The sequence below is a fragment of the Vulpes vulpes genome, chromosome 13, assembly GCF_048418805.1.
Source record: "Vulpes vulpes isolate BD-2025 chromosome 13, VulVul3, whole genome shotgun sequence".
NCBI classification, from domain to species: Eukaryota; Metazoa; Chordata; class Mammalia; order Carnivora; family Canidae; genus Vulpes; species Vulpes vulpes.
Window position 1 is genome coordinate 32,785,163 of NC_132792.1, and position 23,136 is coordinate 32,808,298.

At 38.9% G+C, this 23,136-nt stretch overlaps 1 protein-coding gene across 4 annotated transcripts in view; it reads left to right on the forward strand.

Annotated features, from left to right (window-relative positions):
- Positions 1-3,439: 3,439 nt before the first annotated feature.
- The window catches only part of AZIN1 (antizyme inhibitor 1), a 31,178-nt gene continuing 11,481 nt past the window's right edge, over positions 3,440-23,136 (forward strand). For 2 of the 4 annotated variants that reach the window (XM_025994793.2, XM_072734120.1), the window contains exons 1-4: positions 3,776-4,158; positions 8,260-8,397; positions 15,847-15,992; positions 21,067-21,264. In XM_025994793.2, coding sequence (XP_025850578.1) covers positions 21,163-21,264 — 102 coding nt within the window. In that variant the 5' untranslated portion in view covers positions 3,776-4,158; positions 8,260-8,397; positions 15,847-15,992; positions 21,067-21,162. Of the gene's footprint in view, positions 4,159-8,259; positions 8,398-15,846; positions 15,993-21,066; positions 21,265-23,136 lie in introns of all 4 variants that reach the window. The other 2 variants (XM_025994792.2, XM_025994794.2) reach the window with 2 other exon arrangements.

Consider the following 23,136-nt stretch of genomic DNA (forward strand, 5'->3'; position numbering starts at 1 on the left):
TGTTTTATTTTTTTTTATTTTTATGATAGTCGCACAGAGAGAGAGAAAGAGGCTGAGACACAGGCAGAAGGAGAAGCAGGCTCCATGCACCGGGAGCCCGATGTGGGATTCGATCCCGGGTCTCCAGGATCGTGCCCTGGGCCACAGGCAGGCGCCAAACCGCTGCGCCACCCAGGGATCCCAATGTGGAAATATTATTTATACATCATAGATTAATTATTAATGTACTTTTTTTACTATATATCAGTTTGAAAATGTTATTTTTACAAAGTATTCTTTAAAATGCTTGAATTTCAAAGAGTATTACCATTACCTATGAAACTTAACATTAAAAGTTTAAAAATCCCCAGAAAACACCCAAAACAAAAACTATATATTTTAGTTTTCTATATAATAAGGAGTACTCAAAGAATGCACTTTAGCAATAAAAATGCTTATTAAGCTCTCTTTAAAGATTCCCATTAAACTGGTATTTTTACTCTTGATTATAATTGGGCTCTACATTTGTCATATTTATATATGTGATAACAAGATATTTTTATTATAGGCTGTTTTTAGGTGTACCTATTGTTTTTGAGTGACTTGTTTTTATCATCAATCTAATTCATTCCAACTTTTATAACTATTGGCACAAAAGCAAGTAAGTTTGAATCAATGGACCAGGATGACCTAAGTGTGAATGGTACTGTATCACTTTATCTTAGGGCTTTCTGTTTAATAATAATAGTTTCCCTGGCACTACCTGTGTTTTTATATATGAGTAACCTAACTTGGCAAAAAAACCAAAACCTCAAACCCCAAACACAATTAAATATGCTGTTCTCATTAGGGAAGCTATCGTTCTGTTAAAGTTACATACTATGTTGGCTAGTCCACTGCAGTACAATTTTTAAGGTTCTATTGTTTTCCTCAACTACAATAAATACAATAGTGCTAGCTGCATTATTCTTTAATTTTGAATACACAAACACTAATCATGAGGACATGTCGTTTGAATAATAGATTGTTGAATTGCTTCATAGTATAAATGATGTTGAATTAGGCTCAGGTCCAGTACCTTCCACTTGAAAGAGTGGTCAACATCCAATGACTTCACCTCAGCTACTCCTCACTCAAATTTAACTTCTGTGCCTCCCACTCCACTGAAATTACTCAGTTAAAAGTCACAGATAACTTCTTTTCAGGCCCTTATCATTCTTGATGGATCATTACAATAACTTTCCAAGTGTTCTCTCTGCCATATGCTTGTAGCCCTTCATCTTCCTATCCTCACAGTCGTCTTTTTCTGAAATTCAAACCACTCCCATGATTGAAACTTTTTAGGGATAAAAATCCAAACTTAACAGGAGATCAGAGTTTTACCCATGATTTGCCACTTGCCAGAATCAGAACCCCCTTCCCATCCTGTTTGAGTGATAAGACATCTTAATCACTTTTTCTATCTTGGAGCGCCATCCTTCTTACATGGCTTGACATTGTACTATGGTGATTCTCCTTCCACTTCTCTGGCTGGTCCTCTTGGTTTTCTCTGCCAGCCTCTCTTCTCTCTGGCATTTCTCAGGTTCCTGTACTTACATCCCTTTTCCTGTAGACCTCAACATTTTCTTAATCATCATGTCTATAAGAAAGGCTCCCAAATTCATAGCCCAAAGGGCTCCAGATCTCCCTATTTTCAGGGGCCTTTGGACCATCTTTACATGGATATTACAATAACAATTTCAACTATGCTCAAAGCAGTCTCATATTCTTTCCTCCAAACTGGGTTCTTCTATTTCTACCTATGTTCATAATTCCAGAATCCTCCCTGTTAATTAGCTTAATATACCCAAATCATTTGACACCTTCTTATCTCTCTTGACATTCAAAGATTACCTTCTAGCTTTCTATGCCTTTTCTCTCCCATCCATTCGGAACCCCTTAGCATTCTTAACTTTTTAAAGAGTCCCCACACTGTGTCTTCCAAACTTTCTACCTATTTTTAATCCCACTGATACCAGAATAATCTTTTGAAAACATTTGAGTATATCGTGTTCCTGCTTAAATGGTTCCAGAATAAAGTCCAAGCTCTGATCATTTCTTGATCTCGCCGTAACCTACCTTTTCTATCTCATTAGCAACCAGGCCCCTACACTGGAGCCAGAAAGCCCACTCACAATTCTCTAAACTGGCTCATTTCTGTGCCTTCTCTCACTTGTTTCCTTACCTAGAACATCTGCTCTCAAAATCACTTTTTCCCAATGTTTGGAACATCTGCTCTCAAAATTTATCACTACCTTTCCCTAGCAGCCTTTCTCTCAGCTGCAATTTCCTCTCTCCACTAGGTTCCACATTGCATATCACTTCTCTGTAAAAAATTTATTTTGTGTAGTTGTCTTATTTCTCCTGCTAGATTGTAAGCAAGATTTCAAGTAGTGTATTCATCTCTAGCCACCTCCTTCCACCAGGGCGTTTAGTCAAGTGCTGTGTTTCTAAATGTTCTGAATCAAAAAAAATTTTTAAGGAATGAAAGAAAAGTCAAGATATAGCAGAGTGAAATATAGAAAAACAAAATTAGGGAGCATCCACAGCTCCCAATTTTTACCTAATACTTTCCTCCAAAAGCCTACATTTCAGCTTTGCTATCTTTCCATCTAGGAAGGCTATTACTCTTCTTTTCTAATTTATGATTTATTAATCAGAGACAGTGCTGCTCACAAAGTAAATTGAAGGTGGGGAAAAACGAACGAAAAAAAGGTCAGGGTCTTAATCTCATAGATTTTTAACTTGGGAGGGATGTATAAATATACATTTCATTTATGTCATTGACTCTTGATTCACAAGGTGTTAGCATGAGAAGACTCAAAAGTTTCTGATCACTAATATGAAGACATTTTTAAAAGATGAGAATAAATTAAAAGCTATGTAGGTCATATTAGGTTCCCCAGTTTAAAAAGTTTGTTATGAAGTGGAGGATTAAAGTATCGTGCGTTTGTAACATCAGTAATCCTCTCACCAACACTGGCCCTTCATTAATAAGGGCTGGGTGTAATTGCACCAATCCTTTAAATAATGACATAGAGGCCACACTCCTTTTAAAAAAAAAAATCCTACTGCACCATATTGTAACATACGCGCACTAGGGACATTTTCACGCGGTCAGGAGGCTCTCGGTAACCTCACCAGCGCTGGGCCCATCCATCCCGGGCCATTTAGGAACTGGCTTCCACGGAGGAGAGCGCTCTCTCACCCTGGGAGGGCAGTCCCCGGGCACAGCCGGTGGGACCTTCCCAAAGCGTCGCGCTCTCGAGGGGCGGAGCTCCGGCGAAGGCCCTACAGGCCTCCCTTAGAGCCTCCCCAGGCGGTGCACGAGAGCCGCTGCCCCCGGCCCAGCACGGCTCTGGAAGTCGGGGCCGCCGGGGCGCCGAGCCCAACTCCTACCGCGCCGGGGCCAGCCGCAGGCGGGAGCGTAGGCGCCCGGGGCTTGCAGGCGCGGGCGACGCTGCGCTCCGGCCCCGGCCCCGGCCCCGGCGCGTCCTTTTCCCCTCGCCCGCCCCCGTCCGAGCGCACGGGGCTCCGCCGGGTGAGGAGCGACGGCCCTCGGGAGGGCGGGAAGCCACAGGCGTTGGGCACCTGCACGCAGGGTAGCCCGCACCGCCCCCTTTCGCCCCCAGCCCCGCTGCCCGCGTCTCACGCCTTTCTCTTCCGCTCCCTCCCTTCGACCCGGGCCGCAGCCCTGCTCCGCCCCGCTCGCGCGGCAGCCCGCCGGCTGTGACGTCATCAGACCTCGCCCCCTCGCTATAAATACTGGCGTCTCCGGCGCCGCCTTCCCACACTCTCTGGCTTTTCGCTCGGCTGCAGTGTTTCCTTTTTATCCCCACCTCTGCCTCTTTTCATCCTTTCTCGGTCTTCGGCTCTGCAGTGTGACGAGGCCGAATCCTCTCCCCACCCAATCCTCGCCATTCTTCTTCTGCCCGCGTTGTTGTTCTATTTCTCCCTTCGGCCGCCGCCGCCACTGCTGCACAGCTGGTGTCGGTGCCGCGCTTTTCCCCCCACGTCGTCCCCGCAGCCTATGGCCCAGGCCGCCTTGGGTATTTCTGCTCAAGGTAACCACATCCCTCTTTAAAAATTCCGCCGAAAAAGAGAAGACGCTTTACCCGACTCTTTGGGCCGTTATCTCACGTGAGTACCGACCCGAGGGGCGCGGGGGCGCGGGGCCAGCCTCGGGGAGCTGCCGGGTGCCTGCCGGCTGGGCCCCTCCGCCCGACCGGCGGCCCGCAGTGCCCCGCGGCCGGCTGCCTCGAACATGGCGGACGGCGGTGTGTGTGGCGGCGGCCGGTGCCGGCGCGGCGGGCTGGGGTGGCGGGCGCGCTTCGGGGCCCTCCGGCGGCCGCCTGCCGCTCGGCGGAGCGGGAGCCGCCGCCGCCGCGGTGAAGGTGAGGGGGCGTGTGCGCGTGGGGGCGCTCGTGGGGGTCCCCGCCGGGGGTCGGCGCAGTCTCCCGGCGGCGTGCGGCCCCCACCCCTCTCCCGTGGTGCATTGCTGTTTCCGGGGAGGGGGGCCGGGCCGCAGCCTTGAGGGGCCTTGCTCCCGCAGCCCCAGCCCGGAGCCCCGTCGCCTCCGGTAACCCCGCGGGCGGCGCGAAGGGTTGCAACGGCCGGGGCCTTATGAATGGAGCGGGGCGGGCCCGGCGGCGGCCTCCTGTGACAGCTGCCGAAGGAGGACTGGTTCTTGGGGTGCGGGGAGTGCGGCCCCCCTCGGGTGGAGGAAAGTTGACGCCACTCGAGGCCCGGAGGCAGGGAAGCCCCGGTGTCAGGTAGCGAGGGAGAGGCCTTTGGCCCCTTCTGGAAGCCTCGGGGCTGCTACTCCGCCCCCTGCGGCGCTCCTGATTGGGCCAAGTCGCCTTCACTCACCCCAGTCACCTCCTGGAGCCTGAGGATTAGTCACCATGGCTTCGTTTTCCCGTCCGCGCCACGATTCCTGGGCAGTGAGAGGGAGAACGGTAGGCTTGGGTGGCTTATCAAGTGCTATTTTGACTGCCAACAGGAATGATGGTGACGTGTTTTAACGCTTGCCCAAAATATTTGAGCGTGTATGTGTCTTGGGCGAAACTGCTGGGTCAGAAACCTGAAGTCGGGGACAGTTTATAGCCCTATGATGTTCAGATTTAACTGGATTTTGTGGTGGCATCTTGGATCTTTTAAGATGTTTTCTATCCCGTAGTTTTTCGACCTTTAAGCCCCCAGCTTGGGTGGGAACCTGAGGACTCTTAGAGAGAGAGAGAAAGAGAGAGAGAAGTGCTGTGTGGGGGGAAGAGTTGATGGGACGAACCTGGCAGAAATATGGCTAATGATTGTCAGGCAAGGCCCTGATCTTTATTATTATATTTTTACAAATGTGAGAATGCAGATCATGGTCATGAAGACAAAGAAGCCCTGAGAAGTTTACATTTAGTAGGAAAGATTGGCTCCTAATTAAATGAGTTCTAGTAGGTGCAGTGATCACGTAATCAGTGCCTTCTTTCTTGTCAGATTTATTTAACTTACACATTTTCAAACATAGAAGGCAAAATAATTGTACCCTCTCCTAGATTCATTTAGCAACATTTTGCTTTATTTGACATCCTGCTATCCATTCATCAATCCATCTCATTTTTCCGTGTATTTCAAAGTTGGAGACACCAGAACACTTTACCAATCTTCAGTTCATAAGTATGTGCTGTAGTTTAATACTGTTTATTCTTAAAAAGAAAAACCTTTGGATACAATGCGCAGATCTTTAATCTATCATTTTGTAGGTTCTAACGAAAGAGTAGTGTAATCCAAATCTATCAAGATGTAGAGCATTGCCAGAAACTTCTCTTTTACCCCTTTAAATGCTATTCCCCCCGCCCCACTCTTCCCGAGGCAGCCAGGATTCTGATTTTTTTTTAAACCATAGATCTGTCTATTCTAAAACTTGCATGTAAATGGAATTATATTGTTAGCATTATTTTATGCAAAAGGCTTTAATTCAGCACATTTTTTGATACTTAACCCTGATATGTAGATCAGTAGGTTGTTACTTTTATTCCTCAGTGGTAGTCCATTATGTGAATACTTTGCCTAATTTTATAAAATAAATTATTCTGAAATAATTTTGGATTTACAGAAAAGTTGCAAAGGTAGTACGGAGGTGCATACTTCTCATTCAGTTCTTATTAGCATTTTACTGTGGTACATTTGTCAAAACTAAGAAACTGACTTTGATGCATTACTGTGAACTAAACTGCAGACTTTATTTGAATTTCATCAGTTTTTAATGTCCTTTTTCTGTTCCAGGATAATCCAAGGTACCACATTACATTTAGTTGTCATGCTTTCCCCAGTTCTTTCTGACAGTTTCTTAACCTTGTTTGTCATGTCCTTGACAGCCTAGAGAAGTAGTATTGGCCTGATATCCAGTAGAAGGTCCTTCAATTTGGCCGTCTGATTTTTTTCCTCATAATTAGACTTTAGTTTGGGATTTGGGGAAAGAATGCCATGTAGCAACTTGTTAAAAAGTCATTGGTAAAGACAATATTTGTTATTCAGGGAAATGCTGATAATTTGAGGATACTAGGCTAAAATAATGGTTTTTTTGTGTGTGTGTGTGGTAGAGACCTACTGCTTTCAGTCAAGACTAGTTCTTCCCATGCTTATGCATTCACATAGATGTAACGAGACATTCTCTTCAGTTAAAGAATTTGATTGCAACTGATTACACATACCATTCTAAATAAGAATAATTATCTTTTCCTATACCTCTTTTTCTTCACATTTTCATTTAAATTCCTTATGGTTTATTTTAACTGTACAAATATCCTGTATGTAACTGGCCCTCTTAGCCTATGTGCCTTTCATATTTTACTAAAATGTGCCTTTCATATTTTAGGGCCTTCATTTCCTATTAGTATCTTTTTGTTAGGTGGAAATGTTTTAGAGATCATGCTGAAGAACATTTTTGAATGTCCGAAGTTTAATATCTTTAACATTTTACGCCACTGCTCTTGGGTTACATTAAGCAAAATAGCTGTGTGGATACCTAGTAGGGGTGAGATGAGTCTTTTCACCCAGAGTAATTATCCTAAGACATAGGATAGTTGAGAATAAACTCTGTCTTCAGCATGAGTCAGCTTTTAATTTATTTTAAAAATTATCTTGGTGTGGGGAGAATCAAAATCTTTGTTTTGGAGTATATTATTTGAAATTTAATAGTAAGATTATAATCACAGTTACATGTCTGTATGGGTTCTTGACTCATCCAAGAGTGTGAGCAGATTCTCCTAGTAGGTTGAAGAACCACAAGGATGCTTCTATCCTGGTGGTGAGAGATGCTTTATTTTTTTTTAATTTTTATTTTTTTGAGATGCTTTACATATGTCTAGGGTACTTTTGAAATTTTTCTGATTCTTAACCCTATACTTTCTAGTTTAATCCTTTTCTGGCTTCCTTATCACTTTTTCTAGGAAGTCCTGTCAGGTTATATTAGTTTAAAGTAGCAACCACCTAATTATGATTAGAAGTATAGATGTAGCAGTTTTGTTTGAAGGTGAGAAATCCATCCAAGCAAACCATAATCAGTAATAACCGTGGCTCAAATTTAGCGTTTTGTAACATGCTAAGCACTTCACATTCATAGTTCTAGTGATCGTAGACGAAAGTCTAGATAGGTTAAGGTATGTGGAAGAGATACAACCCTTAAATACTTGCCTGCTGTGTAAGGCAATTATCAAGCATTATTTCACATAAGTGGCATATCAGCTAAGATCTTTTTGGTATGTAGTAAGATTCTACATTTTAAGTAAAGAGGACTTGAAATTTGGAGAGTAAAAGAAATGTTCTGGGTAGTTCCAGATTACAGATCATGCCAGAACATTATACATCAGGTTGATGAGGGTACTTGGAAGTTTTCAATTTTAGGGCACTGAGAAATTTGGGTTTTAGAAGATGAATAAAAGTGAAAATGAAATTAGATGAAGGCTGGAAACTGTGTTAGGTAGATAAGGCGATTTGGAAAGATGATCATGACATCAAGCTCTGAATTTTGTACTTAGAGCAGCTTGGAAATTTTTACTACAGAAAAAAAGTACTTGGTATTATGGTAAACCTTTTGAAAACATCGTTTGTATAATGTGACTGATGAAAGACTTTTAAAACTAAAACTTATTCCCACAGTTAATCTTTAAGTCAATTTAATCTGCTCGAAGAACAAGCTAGTTTTCTTAATTTAGGACTATTTACTACTATTTTCATTCCTTTCTTTAGGGCGAACTTTCTGACCAAGTATACAACTACCCAGAGGGCCTAGGAGAAGTGCTGTATAGAGAGCAGTTCGACTTCAACGCTGAGCCACCTTGGGAACCTAGCTGATGATAGGGGGGTTCCATCTCCTAACTTGTCCATGTAAGTATTTTCATATCTATGCTGGGGCTCTTGTAAATTGAAGTAAAGGAGAGTTCTTTGTTGCTCAGTTTTTTTCAGAACTTGAAACTGTACTTATCTCTTAAAGTGAAGTGACTTTTAAAGCGCTTTTTAATAGTTCTAACATAAAGGTTTGACAGTTATGGGTATACTGATTCAGCTTTGTATGCATTGTTTACCAATGATTGGATCACTTAAAATTTATTTTGGGTACATAACAAGTATTACTATACTTAGGTACATACTAAAAGCCAAGCTTTAGGAAGTCTTAACTAGCCCAGGTTTTATTTATTTTTTTATTTTTTAAAACATTTTTTTAAAGATTTTATTTATTTATTCATGGTAGACACAGAAGAGAGAGAGAGAGAGAGAGCACCAGAGGCACAGGCAGAGGGAGAAGCAGGCTCCATGCAAGGAGCCTGATGTAGGACTTGATCCTGGGACTCCAGGATCAGGCCCTGGGCCAAAGACAGGCACTAAACCGCTGAGCCACCCAGGGATCCCCTAGCCCAGGTTTTAATATAAGTTGGAAAGATTTTGTATTTTGTTTTTAACTTAAGATGTAAGCATTTAAATATTGCAAATGATTGTGTTCTTCATTCCACTAACAGAAACCGTACCCCACAATATGGGATATAAGAGATGAATCTTCTTGTTTTTCTAGTTTGAGTGTCTTGCCTGGTATAATGGATTACTAGAGTTGATAATTGTTTCATAAAATGGGTTTATATAGTACTCAGCTGGTGGGAAAAATTGTTTGCTTTTAGAGGACTTACTGAGAGATGATACATGTATGTCTTCCAGCATGCCACTTTCTTGGATGAATTTTGTACCTAAAACTGCAACATACAATTCGACAGTAAACTGTTCTTTGAATTTGTGCTGCTAGATTTACATAGTTTATTATTTTTAAAAATTTATTATACGTTTCTTGCTATTGAAACTTGGGTTTTGAGGTTTGGATGTTTCTAAGTTGTCCAGAGACTTGGAGGAGATAACAATTGAAATTTTCAGAAAAGTTTAGAGTATTAATATAGTGTTTCTATAGTCTGATGTTGTTAAATAGATTCTATCAAAAAAAATGTTTGCTCTATCTAAAGTATGTTAAAGCAGACCTTTTCAACACATTTGCAAGGCTAAAGAGGGGAGGAAAATGGTTTAAATAATAGGATTTCTTGCAAGTTCTACCGACTTAGAAACCTGACTAGAAGATTTCTCATACTGGCTTTCTCCTAGCTGTGTGAGTTTGAGCATACTGCTTATTTTTAAAATCATAGCTATAACTAGAACAGTTCCTTTAGCCCTAAGCTGATAATAATGATTCTCATTTTTGAGTGTATTAAGCACCACTTATTAACGTAGTGTGGTTTTGGGGATTAGCATCATCTGTAATAGAAATGTAGAATCTTAGCCCCACCCAAACCTGACTCAAGCTGCACTTTAACCAGGTGGCTTGTATGCATAGTAGAGTAGCACTGTTGCTGCCATCTGCCATCTCAGTACCAAGTCTGGGATTTCTTATTTTTTGTTAGTAATCGGTTCTATTTCCAATATATCTAATATTCTCCCCTCATTGACTTGGAGATTTAACTTTTCTGGGCTGGGGTCTAGTTGACATCACAGTCACAAATAGATTCTGAGATGGAAATTGAAGAACAAGCTTCATGATTTAAGGAAGATCATATTAAAAGATGGACTTTTTTTATTTGAATAATATTTCTAGTGGTGTTTCCTCTTAAACTTGTATCAGTGAACTGATAGCTTAATAAATGAGTCTGGCAAATCTGGGAAAGTAGTTTTTATTTAAAATACTGTAGTACTGGGAAAGTCCATAGTTTACTCTTTCAGGAGTGGATGAGCACAGATAGAATATATTAAAGATACTACTCTGCAAGGTTCTGGCAGCTGAAGTAACTGACTTACTATGTCTAGATATAATGTATATTATGTTGAACAAAACAATAGCACTTGGAACTTTGCTATAAAGCTACTGGCCCACAGTCCCTTATGCATAGAATTCTGAAGTCCAAAAATTACTTAAGATTTTTATAGCTTTCTTGAAGCAACCTAAACTGATTTGGAAACAAAACCTTGAGATGTTGCTATTTTTATCTTATCCCATTAAGTGCCAATATTTTTAAATTTTGTTGCAGAAATATTGTGATTACAGGGTGCTGGCCGCCTAGAGAATGTTGTATAGTATATATATGAAGCATATGTACTATAGTACCATTCTAAAATCTGAGAAATTTTGAATTCGGAAAAGATCTCTGACTCCAAAGGTTCTTGGCTAGAATTAGTAAAAATGGCAAGAGAAAGTTCTGCTTTCCAGAAATGTCCTTAGATATCAATAGGAGTTTGTTATGGTGGACATTAAAATCCTATGGAGCAACAATACTGTTTTTGGAAAACCAGAAGTCATTAAAAGGGCTTTAACACACTGGCCTTTGTGGAAAATCCTTGGTATGTAGCATTGCAGAGCATATAGTTCTGTGCAAATGGTCTAAGCTCTAAGATTTCCCTTCAGAGTTAGGTTTTTAAGTCAGGTAACCATCTGAATCTTGAGATAGTTTATTAAATATTTGGAAACTTGGGTAGTTGCTTACATAATAGTTTTTCTTTGGAATATGTGTACGATGCAATAGGTGAGCACTATAAAGATATTTGACAAATGTTTCAACACTAGTAGTTTCTAAGATTAATGAAGATCCTCTCATTGTGGCAAAGCTTTTGAATGTCTTTTAAAGGGTTCCTTAGGGCTTTATGCTGGTATGTTTTTTTCCATTGGGCTAGATTCTCAAATTGTTTTAGCTGTCACTCTTGTTTTATAATTAATAAAATTAGCCTAATGGAAAATTTTTTAAATAGGCCTTTCCAGAAAACTAAATTCTCTTCTAACCAACTACTTTTATTAACAGGTCTGGTGATGGAGTCCTATTGAATTAATCATTAACATACTTTTTAATAAGTTGTATCTAAATCTAGAAATAGGCTTCAATTAATAGAATGGTTTAAATGGACTCTTAATATTTGTCTAAAATATTTTCTGTGGTTGTCATTAGTTGACTATGTTCAGGTAGGAACTTCGTAAGAATCATCAGCATTTTAAATATTCATGTTGTCTCCTGATTGGTAATATTTGCATATGCCTTAATAGGACCTGCCCTAAACTGAAATGAATTATTTTAACTAGGAGATAATGTTCTGTATGAATTTACTAGTATTGTTTTCTCATGTTTTGCTGTTGTCAGTAGTAAAATCAGATTTTTGATTTACCATGGAGAAAAGAAATTTTAGTTTGGATAATTTATAGATTCTGTGATGCAAGCAAATTCAGGAGAATATTCATTAATGGTTGGTGGTGTTCTTTGACAAAGCTAAAACTGCTATCCTTGAAATATACTGTTTTTAAAGTACATGTATCCCCTGGTATACATGAAATAGTATTTGATGGCTCTTCACTGCTCATGTAAATTAATAGAAAAGTATTCTGTACAAGCACAATGTGAAAATACCTTAATAGATAAAACAGTGTTTGGGGAACATGGCTATTTTTTCTTTGGGTAAATTCAGAGTCTTTGCTGGGAGGGCCAAAAAGATTGGAAAGCATTGTAGACCAATTTTTAAAGGGAATAAAATGGTTCTTGCATTTATTATAAAAAACAGTGATCCAGGGGGGTTAATAGTGACTACCAATTTTTGTATTCCATTACGCTCCTTTGTGTGGTCTTACTTCAGACTCCTCCCACTCCTTCCCCCAAATTTTGAGACACTTAAATTAGGAGTGAATAAGGTATTTGTACCTTGTAAAATATGAAATCTGGATAAACAGAAGGCTGTTCTAGGCGGGCCATTGTTCAGAGAAGCCTATGTGAGGTGCTCTCACATTGATAAGGCTTAGGAAACCGATATTTTTTTTGTCCTTCACCTCCATTCCAGGACCATCCTTGCACAGTTAAGCAATTTGTCACAAGCTAACTGAAGCGGGGATTTAGCCATCCTTTCTCTATTCCAGTGAATAATGTGAAGAACGTTATGGCACAAGTAGAAAATACTTCTTCAGCATAAAAGGATTAGAGTGATAGTGTTCAGCCTGCCTGGGCCATACTCAGCCACCCTGAGGTCTTAAATGCCTTATAACTAACTGATTGCCAGAAGTACCCAAGATAATAAATTATTTTCAAACGATCCTTTCTGAACTTTATGCCTTTTCTTCATTATCTTCTATAAGCACACATTTTAAATCTCTCTTCTGAACTTGCTATGGTTTGTTACTTTTTGTGCTCCTATAGTCTAGCTTTGTAAACTTGTGAATTGATCTTTGTTACCTTGAACAAAGTTATTTGAAGGCACACATCACAAATTAAAATATTAATTGAAATTTTAATTTGTGATTGATGTGTATGGACTTGATCCTTAGAAGTTTAAAATTTCTTACTAGGGCAGCCCCAGTGGCGCAGCAGTTTAGCGCTGCGCCCGGGGTGTGATCCTGGAGACGCTCCCTGCATGGAGCCTGCTTCTCCCTCTGCCTGTATCTCTGCCTATCTCTGTTCCCCTGTGTGTCTCGTGAATTTAAAAAAAAAAAATTCTTATGAAAATAGCATCCTGGCACTGCTGTGTTCAGTAAAGTAGCCACTAGCCAGCCGGCTATTTATATTTTAAAAGTTAAAATGCAATAGAATTTAAAATTCAATTCTTAGTTGTGTGAGCCAAATTGTGAGTGCTGGCAAGCTATATATGGCTAATGGCTATTGTTTTGAGCAGTGACAAAATTTCAGTTACCACAGGAAGTTCTATTGGACAGCATTGCTCTAAGGTATTGATTGTTAATTGTGAACATGAGTAGTATTAGCTGTTACAATCTTAAGCCACCAGTTAATAGGAATCCTAAGAATTACACGTCTCTTCTTAATATTTAATAAAAAAAACTCCCTTAATTTGTAGGGGCTTTTCAGTTTTATATTTTAGTGGGGTTTCTTGTTTTTTTGTTTTTGTTTTTTTTTTTCAATTTTAGTTGATTCTTTACCATACTCTTAGGGTATGATTCTGTACTATGATTTTATGTGCTTATAGAGACAGTGTTAGATTTATGTTGAATATAGGACTTTTCGTCTATTGCTTGCTTTTTGCTGCAAGAATCCTCTGATGCCCAGTTTATAAAGAGTTCCTAAATAAGCATAGTATCTTTTTATCTAGGTTCAACATGGTCAACATGTTCTATTTGGCATGACCAAAGTAGGGAGTATCTTAGTATGTTCAACATGGACAGTGTAACAAAAACAATTCCCCCCAGATCCTCAAGATGAGGTATTTGCTATCCTAAACTCATAAGGAGTTTCCACAAGTAAAAAAAAAAAAAAAAAAAGAGCAGAGGAGTTAAAGACCATTTTTCACTAAAAACCTAGCTGTTCTCCCAGTACGTAGCCATGTAGATCAGTGCTACTTAAACCGCCGGTCAGCAGACAAGGCTCTTGTTCCCCCAATGCCATGGACTGCTTGGTTCTTCTGAATCAGCTAGTTTGCAGGTCTTAGTCTGAATAGCCCTGCCCTTAGGACATAAATAACAGAAGTTATGTCATAAATACTATAAGTAATATGGGAAGTAACCAGTTCAGACAAATGTGTATCTACACAAAAATGTGTATCTACACAAAATATCCAAATACACAATCCTGATCCAGTTCAGACAAATGTGTATCTACACAAATAACACAAAATGCCAAATACACAAGTACCAGATACACAAAACTGATCAGTTCAGACAAATGTGTATCTACACAAAATACTACACAGCCATGAAAATTAATGGACTCCGGTCATGTCTATAGGTGAATGGAGCCTATAATGTTGAGCAAAAGATGTTAGTCATGGTAGAAAAATGACAAGGATGCTATTTATAGTTCAAAACTAGTAAAGCCAAAGTTTTAGGGGCATAGGGAGCAATAAAATTAAACAAGGAAGTGATTAAAAAAGCATGAACATGCTTATTCTAGGGGAGATGTGACCACTGCCACCTGGGAAAGATGTATAGGGTTTCATGAGTATTCTATTTCTTAATCTTGTACTTGCTGCAGTCATTGTATTGCATGTGTGTTTTATATATTAATAATTTTCTTTTTGGAGAGGTGACAGTGAGATCTGCCCTAAGGAATCAAAATAGTAAGTGCATTTCTTTGAAGAGTTATTCCCTATACTACACTAGGAAAGCTTAGAAAGCTTGAAATTAATATGGTTATATATTTCCCATTCATACTTAATTATTTTACTTGTGTGAGGTACATACACTTCCTTCAGAAAAAATTCAGCCTTCACATCGAATAGTCAAGACAATTTTTTTTTTTTTGAAGATTTTATTTATCTGATAGCATGAGCTGTGGGGAGAGGGAGAAACAGGCTCCCCTGCTGAGCAGGGTTCCCAGTGCTGGACCTCATCCCAGGACCCCAGGATCTGTGACTGAGTTGAAGGCAGAGGCTTAACTGAGCCACCCAGGGGCCCTCAAGACAAAGGGAGCCTAATCTTGTCAGTTTCATATGTAAAAGTATATTGGTATTACAATCCTGTATTTTGTTTTCTCATTAAGATTTATTTTTAGAATCTTGAGGCATTTCATAGGGCAGCCTTTATCTTCAAACTTAGTCTTTTTGGGCTCATTTCCTTTGTTGTTGTTTTTTTTTTTCCCCTCCCTTATGTATATCCTATTTGTTCTTGCTCTTGTCTTTTAAAATAATTCTTCAGCGGTCACCTTTAATGTTCTTTCTCTAGGGTTAATCAGGTTTTTTTTTTTTTTTTCTTTTTTTACCTCCCCACCTGAAAAGTAAGCTTAAGGGTGTTTATTGCTATTCCTGGGTTTCCACTTAACCATTGATTGAAGCAGATTTTGTCCTGATTATCCTAAGTTACTCAGTGTAGATTAGTGTTATTATCCATCACTTACTTTTGGTCTGGTATGGCGAAAATCCATATGGTCTTATGGTCATCACACAATTTATTGGAACTTCCAACCATTTCCAGTATGTAGCTTCCTGGCACTGTTTCTGGTGATTCGAACCTTCTCCAGGCCTCACATCTATAGTGCCAAGTCATCCTTGAGAATCCTCTTCTAATGTTCTTTTGTCCAGTTATTTCTAAAGGTATTCTATATGGTAAGTAACATTTCTGTCAGAGGTAGAATGCAGAGTTGACTTTGACAGCATTGTGTCTATTGTTAAAGCTGTGAGCTGAGTTTTAAGTCCTCAAATCATATGTTAAAAACCAAAAGTGCTCTTAGGCTTCCTTACAGTAGTAGTGTAATTCAAATATCTGAAGTTCTCATTCTTTAATGAGTAAAAGTCCTTTTAGAAAAGTGGTTGATATATTAAGGTTGGGTTTCCTTATTACATGTATCTGAAATAGTACTCTCAACCTTTCAGCTCTCCCTGTTCTACTTCCAGGGAGGTCTTCACTTCAGAAATCCAAGACTCATATTCATCCAGCTTGGTGTCAAGTGGGCTGTTGCTGCCAGAATTATCTTGTGATTATTTGAGAGATGTATCAGTTTCTTCTGAAGTACAATCAACTATAGAAGCCTTTGTAGCAGGTGTGTAACAAGGCAAGTGCCCAGCTGCTGCAGCCACTACTCTTGGAGCTCCCCTCACTGAACATGAGGACTCAGCGGCCTCATGGAAGGCTCCAGGGAGCAGTGTACAGTTCTTTGGAACCTTTGTTTCTTTGGCAGCTCTTCATTTAAAAAAAAAAAAATTACCAAAAAACACCAAAATAAAGGTGTAAATAAGGAATGTTAAACGCTTTATTATTCCCAGCTACAATATCCAAGACGAAATTACTTTAAAAAGTAGTACTATGATTATAGCAATTGTATTACTGAAAAAGTGGAACTTGCTTTCACCATATATTGGTAATGTGTTTGGTTGTGAACATGGCTTAAAGGCTTGTAAGTAGAGAATACTTTCTAGCATGTGTTGATTAAAAACTAAACCCCAGAGCTTTTGTGAAAAAATGAATTTGCTCCATTTGGAAATCTAAGATTTACACAGGGTAGATTTTTCTGAAGTTTAATGCAAATAATAATTCAATGTCTAGCAGCACCAGAGTAGAGTGTGTAGTGGGTCATATATGTGTTGGAGCAGTAAATAAGTCCCATTTCTGATTAATAAGCCATAAAAGATGGTGCAGTATCCGTTGGAAATTACACCCAGGATTGGAGTGTTGGGGGTAGGCGTGGCATTACCTGAGTTTGAGTACATTCTTAATGGAGAGGTGTCTGGAATTTCCCTGTGGTATTTTAAATTGAGATGGATTAACTTGGCACATCTGGTATACAATATAAACTCTGCTCACCCACAACACATTGAGACTTATCTTTCTGATTCCATAGAATGTGATTGTATATGTCATAGATTTTTTAGTTTAATGTATCATCACCGAGTAACTTTAAATGCTTCTTGAAAAACGAGAAAAATATTTCTTTAGAGCTTTAAGGCAGAAATGTAGAACATTAACCTTTTTGAGATAGTGGAGCTTTAAAATATTTTTTGCTAACATGTTAAGAAATTAGACAAAGGCTCCTGGAAATATGGCTCCTTTTTAGGACTCTTTCAGTGAGATTGGGGTATAATATTTGGGGTAGAAAAGAAACACAATCAGCCTACCTATTTACCCATTACCACCTATTTCAACCTTTCAGTTGGAAATTTTGGGCTTCCAAGTGACATTTCATTTGAACAAAGGGTTTGTTGGCTCAGAATATGGTAGAAAGCTATCTCCTGAAGGTCTTTATATGTTGCAGGTTCTTTAGAGGTATTAGTATTTCCTGGATATAACTTTGAGTTTTTAACTAAGACAGCTGACAGTTGAGCTTTGCATTTATATGTGGGTCATTTTTTTTTTTTTTTAAAGATTTTATTTATTTATTCATGATAGAGAGAGAGAGAGAGAGAGAGAGGCAGAGACACAGGCAGAGGGAGAAGCAGGCTCCATGCACCGGGAGCCCGACGTGGGATTCGATCCCGGGTCTCCAGGATCGCGCCCTGGGCCAAAGGCAGGCGCCAAACCGCTGCGCCACCCAGGGATCCCTGTGGGTCATTTTTGTATCCTGTTTTTGGGCTCCTTTTAAGAATGTGAATGATGTGAATGATAGACCATCTTTTTCAACACTTTAGAAGAGTTTATTGCTGTCACAAGCCAATCCTAAGTTTAAGAACTCCCCATTTTTAAGAGTTGTGAACTCCTTTGTCCACCTGTTTGAGCACCTATTCTGAGCTAGGAATTGTGGGAGCATCAAAATCTTCAGGGACCATCCAAGAAGATAAACTAAGCTCACTTATGTCGACTATCTTTTATGTATAGGTTTTATTAGTGTTGGTTTAACAGTTTTTATTGCAGTGCTCTGTATAATTAAGGAAATCAAATAATGTTACATGTACTACATCTGTTTTAGTGGTTTAGGTGTGTTAGTCCCTTCATTCTTTTTAAGTACTGCCAATATAAGAAATGGAATTTTTTTTTTCCATCAGAGTCCTTCTGTGAGTCAAGTAGGGATTGGTGAGCTAAACATAAATAATACTATGGTTACTTTTGACTTGAGAGTTGTATTTCAAGAATAATAATACAGCCATTTCACAAGCATTGCATCCTTTAGAGCAGGGTGTGCTTTCCACTATCTTTATTCATGTTACTGTTTGTCAGCTGTTTTAGTTTGGTCCTGGGTTATACTTTAAAATTATTTTACCTCTACAAGTCTGATCTGTATTGACGGAGCTCAGTGGTTGGCTGAAGTGGATTTGGGGATTTACTGCAAAAGGAACAGAAGGAACTTACCCTCATGGCAGTGGTTATGCTGATGTATACATTTGTCAAAATGGGTGCACATTGTTTCATGTAAACTGCTGATTAAATAGATTTAAAAAGGAAAACATAATTTCAAATCTGAGAATTAGACGAAAGATACAGAAGGAACAGCAAGGTTAAAATCTAGAAAATAGTTAAAAGGCAATGAATAAGCATAATAGGATGTTTTTCTACCATATGTAAATAAACTTTATTTATTACAACTAGGGGAATTTATATGTTTAAGAAACAGTTACTTGATTATGGAAATGTGATAAAGAAAGCTCTATCAGAGACAGTTACATTGAGTTTCTAAAGAATCCTTTTTCTAAGGATGTGCTGAGGAGACTGTTTTTTTTTTTTTTTTTTTTTTAGCTTTTAAACACAATTTGATTGTTGGCATCTCTGGAGCTAACAAATTGTTCTGTGTCTCAGTGTCGTCACCTCTAAAATGAAGGTTACACTGTTAACGGTTTTAAGGGTTAAGAAAATTAATATGTATAAAGTACTTACAACAGTGCCTGGCACACTGCCATAAAAATTTTTCGTTAGGAATGTAGGCATTCACCAGGTTGAGACTGGATGGAATGGGTATGATGTTTTTGTTAAGTACTGAGGATCCTGATGCTAGAGGAAAATTATTCTGTAAGGACTGCAACTACAGTAAATTGAGATACATACTGTTGTGACTTTAAACTAGATTTTTTGGCAGCAGTTTACTTGGAGATTCATGACTGATAACCTAAGGTTTCCAGTTAAATACTACATAGAAACTTAGGAGTCTCAAGAACCTAAAATGTCAGGCTGAAGATCTTAAGAATGTTTCATAATTAATAGCATAAATGGAAGCGGTTTGACCTTGAAGATCATGATGCTAAACTTAACTGAAAGTTTCTACTGTACTCTTTCTTTGAATAGGCTTTTTAAAATGAGTAACCTTTATCTTTTCTTGTTCCCTTAGTGCATAGCTGAATATTCCTCTAAAATGTTCAAGATTATTTAAAATAAGTGTTTCCTCAGGCCTAAAGTGCTTTCTGGGCACAGGTTTGCATCAGTCCTGGCTACAATTTTACTTTACTGCTTAAGTATTAAGTCTCACTTAGATATGCCTAACTTAACTCCTTTTCTGAGATATTCTCAACTTTCCTATTTCTACTCTTGAATGAAAGAGATTTGGTGAGCTAAACTGAATACAGTTGACTTCTTGGAAATGAAGTTGTTAGTGTTTTAAAAGTTAAGAAGAACTAACTACTGTTTGTATTTCATGGAATTTGATTAATATGATGGCTTATTGATGAATTTGGTGCATTCAAAAAGCTGACACTTTGGGAACCATTGAAATGGAGTATACCTGTAAGATAAGAGCCATCACCAAAGGTGAACACCAGCACCATAGAGCAGCATGGAGGGAGGGAAAGGGAGAATGAAGGACACAGGAAAAGCTGTGCAATTTTTAAAATAGATTACCAAGAACACCTGGTCTGTGTCCATTATTAATGTGGCAACCAGAAATCAGTACTGGATAATAAGCAGTATCCTGTCTGGAAGACTTGTTCTGCTAATGGACTTTTTATGTTAAAAGAAATCCTTGCTTAAAGTAAAGTTTAAGGACCAGTGAATTTAGAAAAGATGATAAACCTTTATGTCAGTATGTTACCCAGAGGAGAATGGGTGATCTTGGGGAGGGGAAAGATTTCTTCATAGGGAAGAGGTTGTATTTTAGCCTTTTTGGTGTTTTTAGTAAATGGTTTAGGATATACCTACCAGATGGCTAGCTTGTCCCTAGTTGCTTTTTTTAAGGTTTTACTTGAGAGAGAGCGTATGAGCAGGGAGGGGCAGAGGGAGAAGCAGCGAACCTGACGTGGGGCTCCATCCAGCACCCCAAGATCACAACCTGAATCGAAGGCAGACATTTAACCAACTGAGCCACCCAGATGCCCGCTTGTAACCTACTTTTAAAGTATGGCATTTTTGTGTTTCTGGCAGCTGGCAACTTAAGCTATTCTGAAACAACACTTAAAACAAGTATTTTTTATTCATATGCTATACTTTTTTTTTTTAACAATAACCTTTTGAGGCAGTAGTTAATATAATTACCTGAAGTTTAAAGAAATTGACCTAGGATCACATAGATATTAAATGATACAGCCACAAACATATGGGTCTTTCTACATCTAGTCCAATAAAGATTTCAGCTTACCTCATAAGAGACTTAAACACTGCTAACCTGAAAGAGCCAATATCATTTCCAGCTTGAAGCGAGACCTAGGCAGTCTGTATCAAAGCTACAGATGATCCACGAAAGTCACTTTCTCCACCCCTACTCATTTCTATGACTTCATTTTTTCCCCTACTGTAGAATTTATGGGATGTGGCTGGCAGTATATTGAAGCTTAGACCAGTATTTGGATTACTTGGCTGCAGATAGGTATTTCACTAGCTTTCTTTACTTAGAATGCATATGTTTTGTTTTGTTTTGTTTTTCTTAAATTGTGTATGTTATGAGAGAACCACAAAGCAAGATGAATAATAGTGACTGGGTCTCCAACTCTATGAATAAGGTGACCATTTTGACTGGTAATAAACTGTGCATGTGTGGATTATCTTAAGTTGTCATATTGAGCTTGGTTTTTAAAAGTATAAAATACACATTCACTTTAAAACGGGCACCAAAAAGATATCGAATGATCTAGTGTTTCTGCAAATGTTAAGCGATCACAGATTCCTCACTAAATTACGCACTTAGCACACTTTCATTGACAACTACTACATTAAGGTTAACTAGTGAAATAATACAGACTTTGAAATAACTTCTATTTTGACAGTTTGTTGCATATTCTAAGGACCCAGACGTAAGGCTTGGTGGCCCGTCTCTTGTTTTTCCTGGTTTATGACTTTCGGCTTTGTGGAATACGGCTGAGATGAAAGGATTTCTTGATGATGCAAACTACTCCGTTGGCCTGTTGGATGAAGGAACAAACCTTGGAAATGTTATTGATAACTATGTTTATGAACATACCCTGGTAAGTGTGCCATCTCATATTTCTCAGTTACAGTGTGTATAAATTTCTGAATTCTAGTTGCTCTATTTCCAAGATGTTAATCTGATAAAAGTACTTTTTTCAGATGTTTATAACTTCTCCACATTGTCTTCATTTGATGCAACCACTTCCCTTGAGTAGCGATGAGATTTTCTTTCTATCCCACATTAAAACTAATGGCTTCCCAACCATTCTTTCTCTGCTGTGCCTTTTAACACTCAGCTCTTATATGTTCTATTTTCTTGGTATATGGCTGTTCTCCTTGCTAAGTTGTTTTTCTCAGCTATATGCTTGAGTAGATTGTAATTTATATTTCACATAATCTTGGTTGTGTATATTGGCTGAGAACTTGATAACTTAATACAGAATGCTTACTCTCTACTGCACCAAGTGTCAGCTTCTATAGACTCATATTCACTGCTACTTAAAGACTATTTTTGTTTTATACTTAGTGATAGAAGTACCTTTATTGTCTTACTGATAAAATTTCTTTGTTGGAGCTTATTTCCCATATTCCCCAAATTTGTTGAAAAATTGTTCTCGTGTTACTGGTGTTCAGTAATAAGATACCAAAAAACTACTCTTGACCTTCAGAGATGTGCTCAAATCTCCCCACACCTCAGCAAAATCCCTTTATCTTTCTTCTGTCATCAGAATTTTGGAGAAAAAAGTGACACTTCTCATACTATTCAGTCTGTTGTATAGTCAAGCCATTCTATAGTTAATTATCTCATGTCACTAGAGAACCTCGTAGTGGAAGTACGCTGACCTTTCTCTTTAACTTGTGCAACATTCTTTGTAGGTCAGATAATGATCTTTGAAATAACTCATTATTCTTGTTCCACAATCTTGAATTATCCCACATTAAGTAACACTTAGGGTTAGTCTGCAACCCTATTCTCTTCTAGCAGTGTCATTTAATTGTATGGCTCAAGGATGATTACAACCGAACATCTTGGGCCGGGGGGGTTGTTTTTAAACCCCGGTTCTCTTGCTGGTAACTATAATTGCTCACCCCCTATTTTTGTGTTAAAGTAAAAATAAATTTTGTCTCTAAAACATTAGGGATGGCATATCTTAAGGATGGAGTAACTTGAGTATAACTGTTCTATATTTGCCACACAAAAAACATTTCCAGTCATGTCTATTTCCTAGTCCGTATATTCCAATAAGGTCCATTTTCCAGTGTGTATTAAAGAGTAGAAAGCAGTAATGTTGTATTCGTGGCTTTTCAAACAATATTTAGATAATGTGTAAGATTGTCTCCCATCCAACATTGAGTAACTTATACTTTGCCTGACATGGTATAATCATCTCTTTTACCCCTAGAGTAGCGATGTTAAAATCCTTATCTGTCTCCCCAGATCCCTAATCAAAATTTGTTTCTATTTATTTTTAATATTTTTTAAAGATTTTATTTATCCATTTGACGTAGAGAGGTGGCAGGCAGAGGAAGAAGCAGACTCCCTGAACAGAGCCCCATATGGGGCACTATCCCAGGACCCTGGGGTCATGACCTAAGCTGGAGGCAGATGCTTAACTGACTAAGCACCCAAGCACCCTGAAAATCTCAAGTTTTGAGGGAAGAATATCCTTACTCAGGTTTATCTGCCATTTAGTGTACTAATATATTTTTTAAATTCCAGTTTGTCATCCCTATGATACGTAGGGTATCAACTTTGTCTCCCCTTTTTTTAAATAAGATTTATTTATTTTATTCATGGCGGGGGGCAGAGACACAGGCAGAGGGAGAAGCAGCCCCCATGCAGGGAGCCTGACGTGGGACTCGACCCAGGGTCTCCAGGATCACACCCTGGGCTGAAGACGACACTAAACCGCTGAGCCACCCGGGCT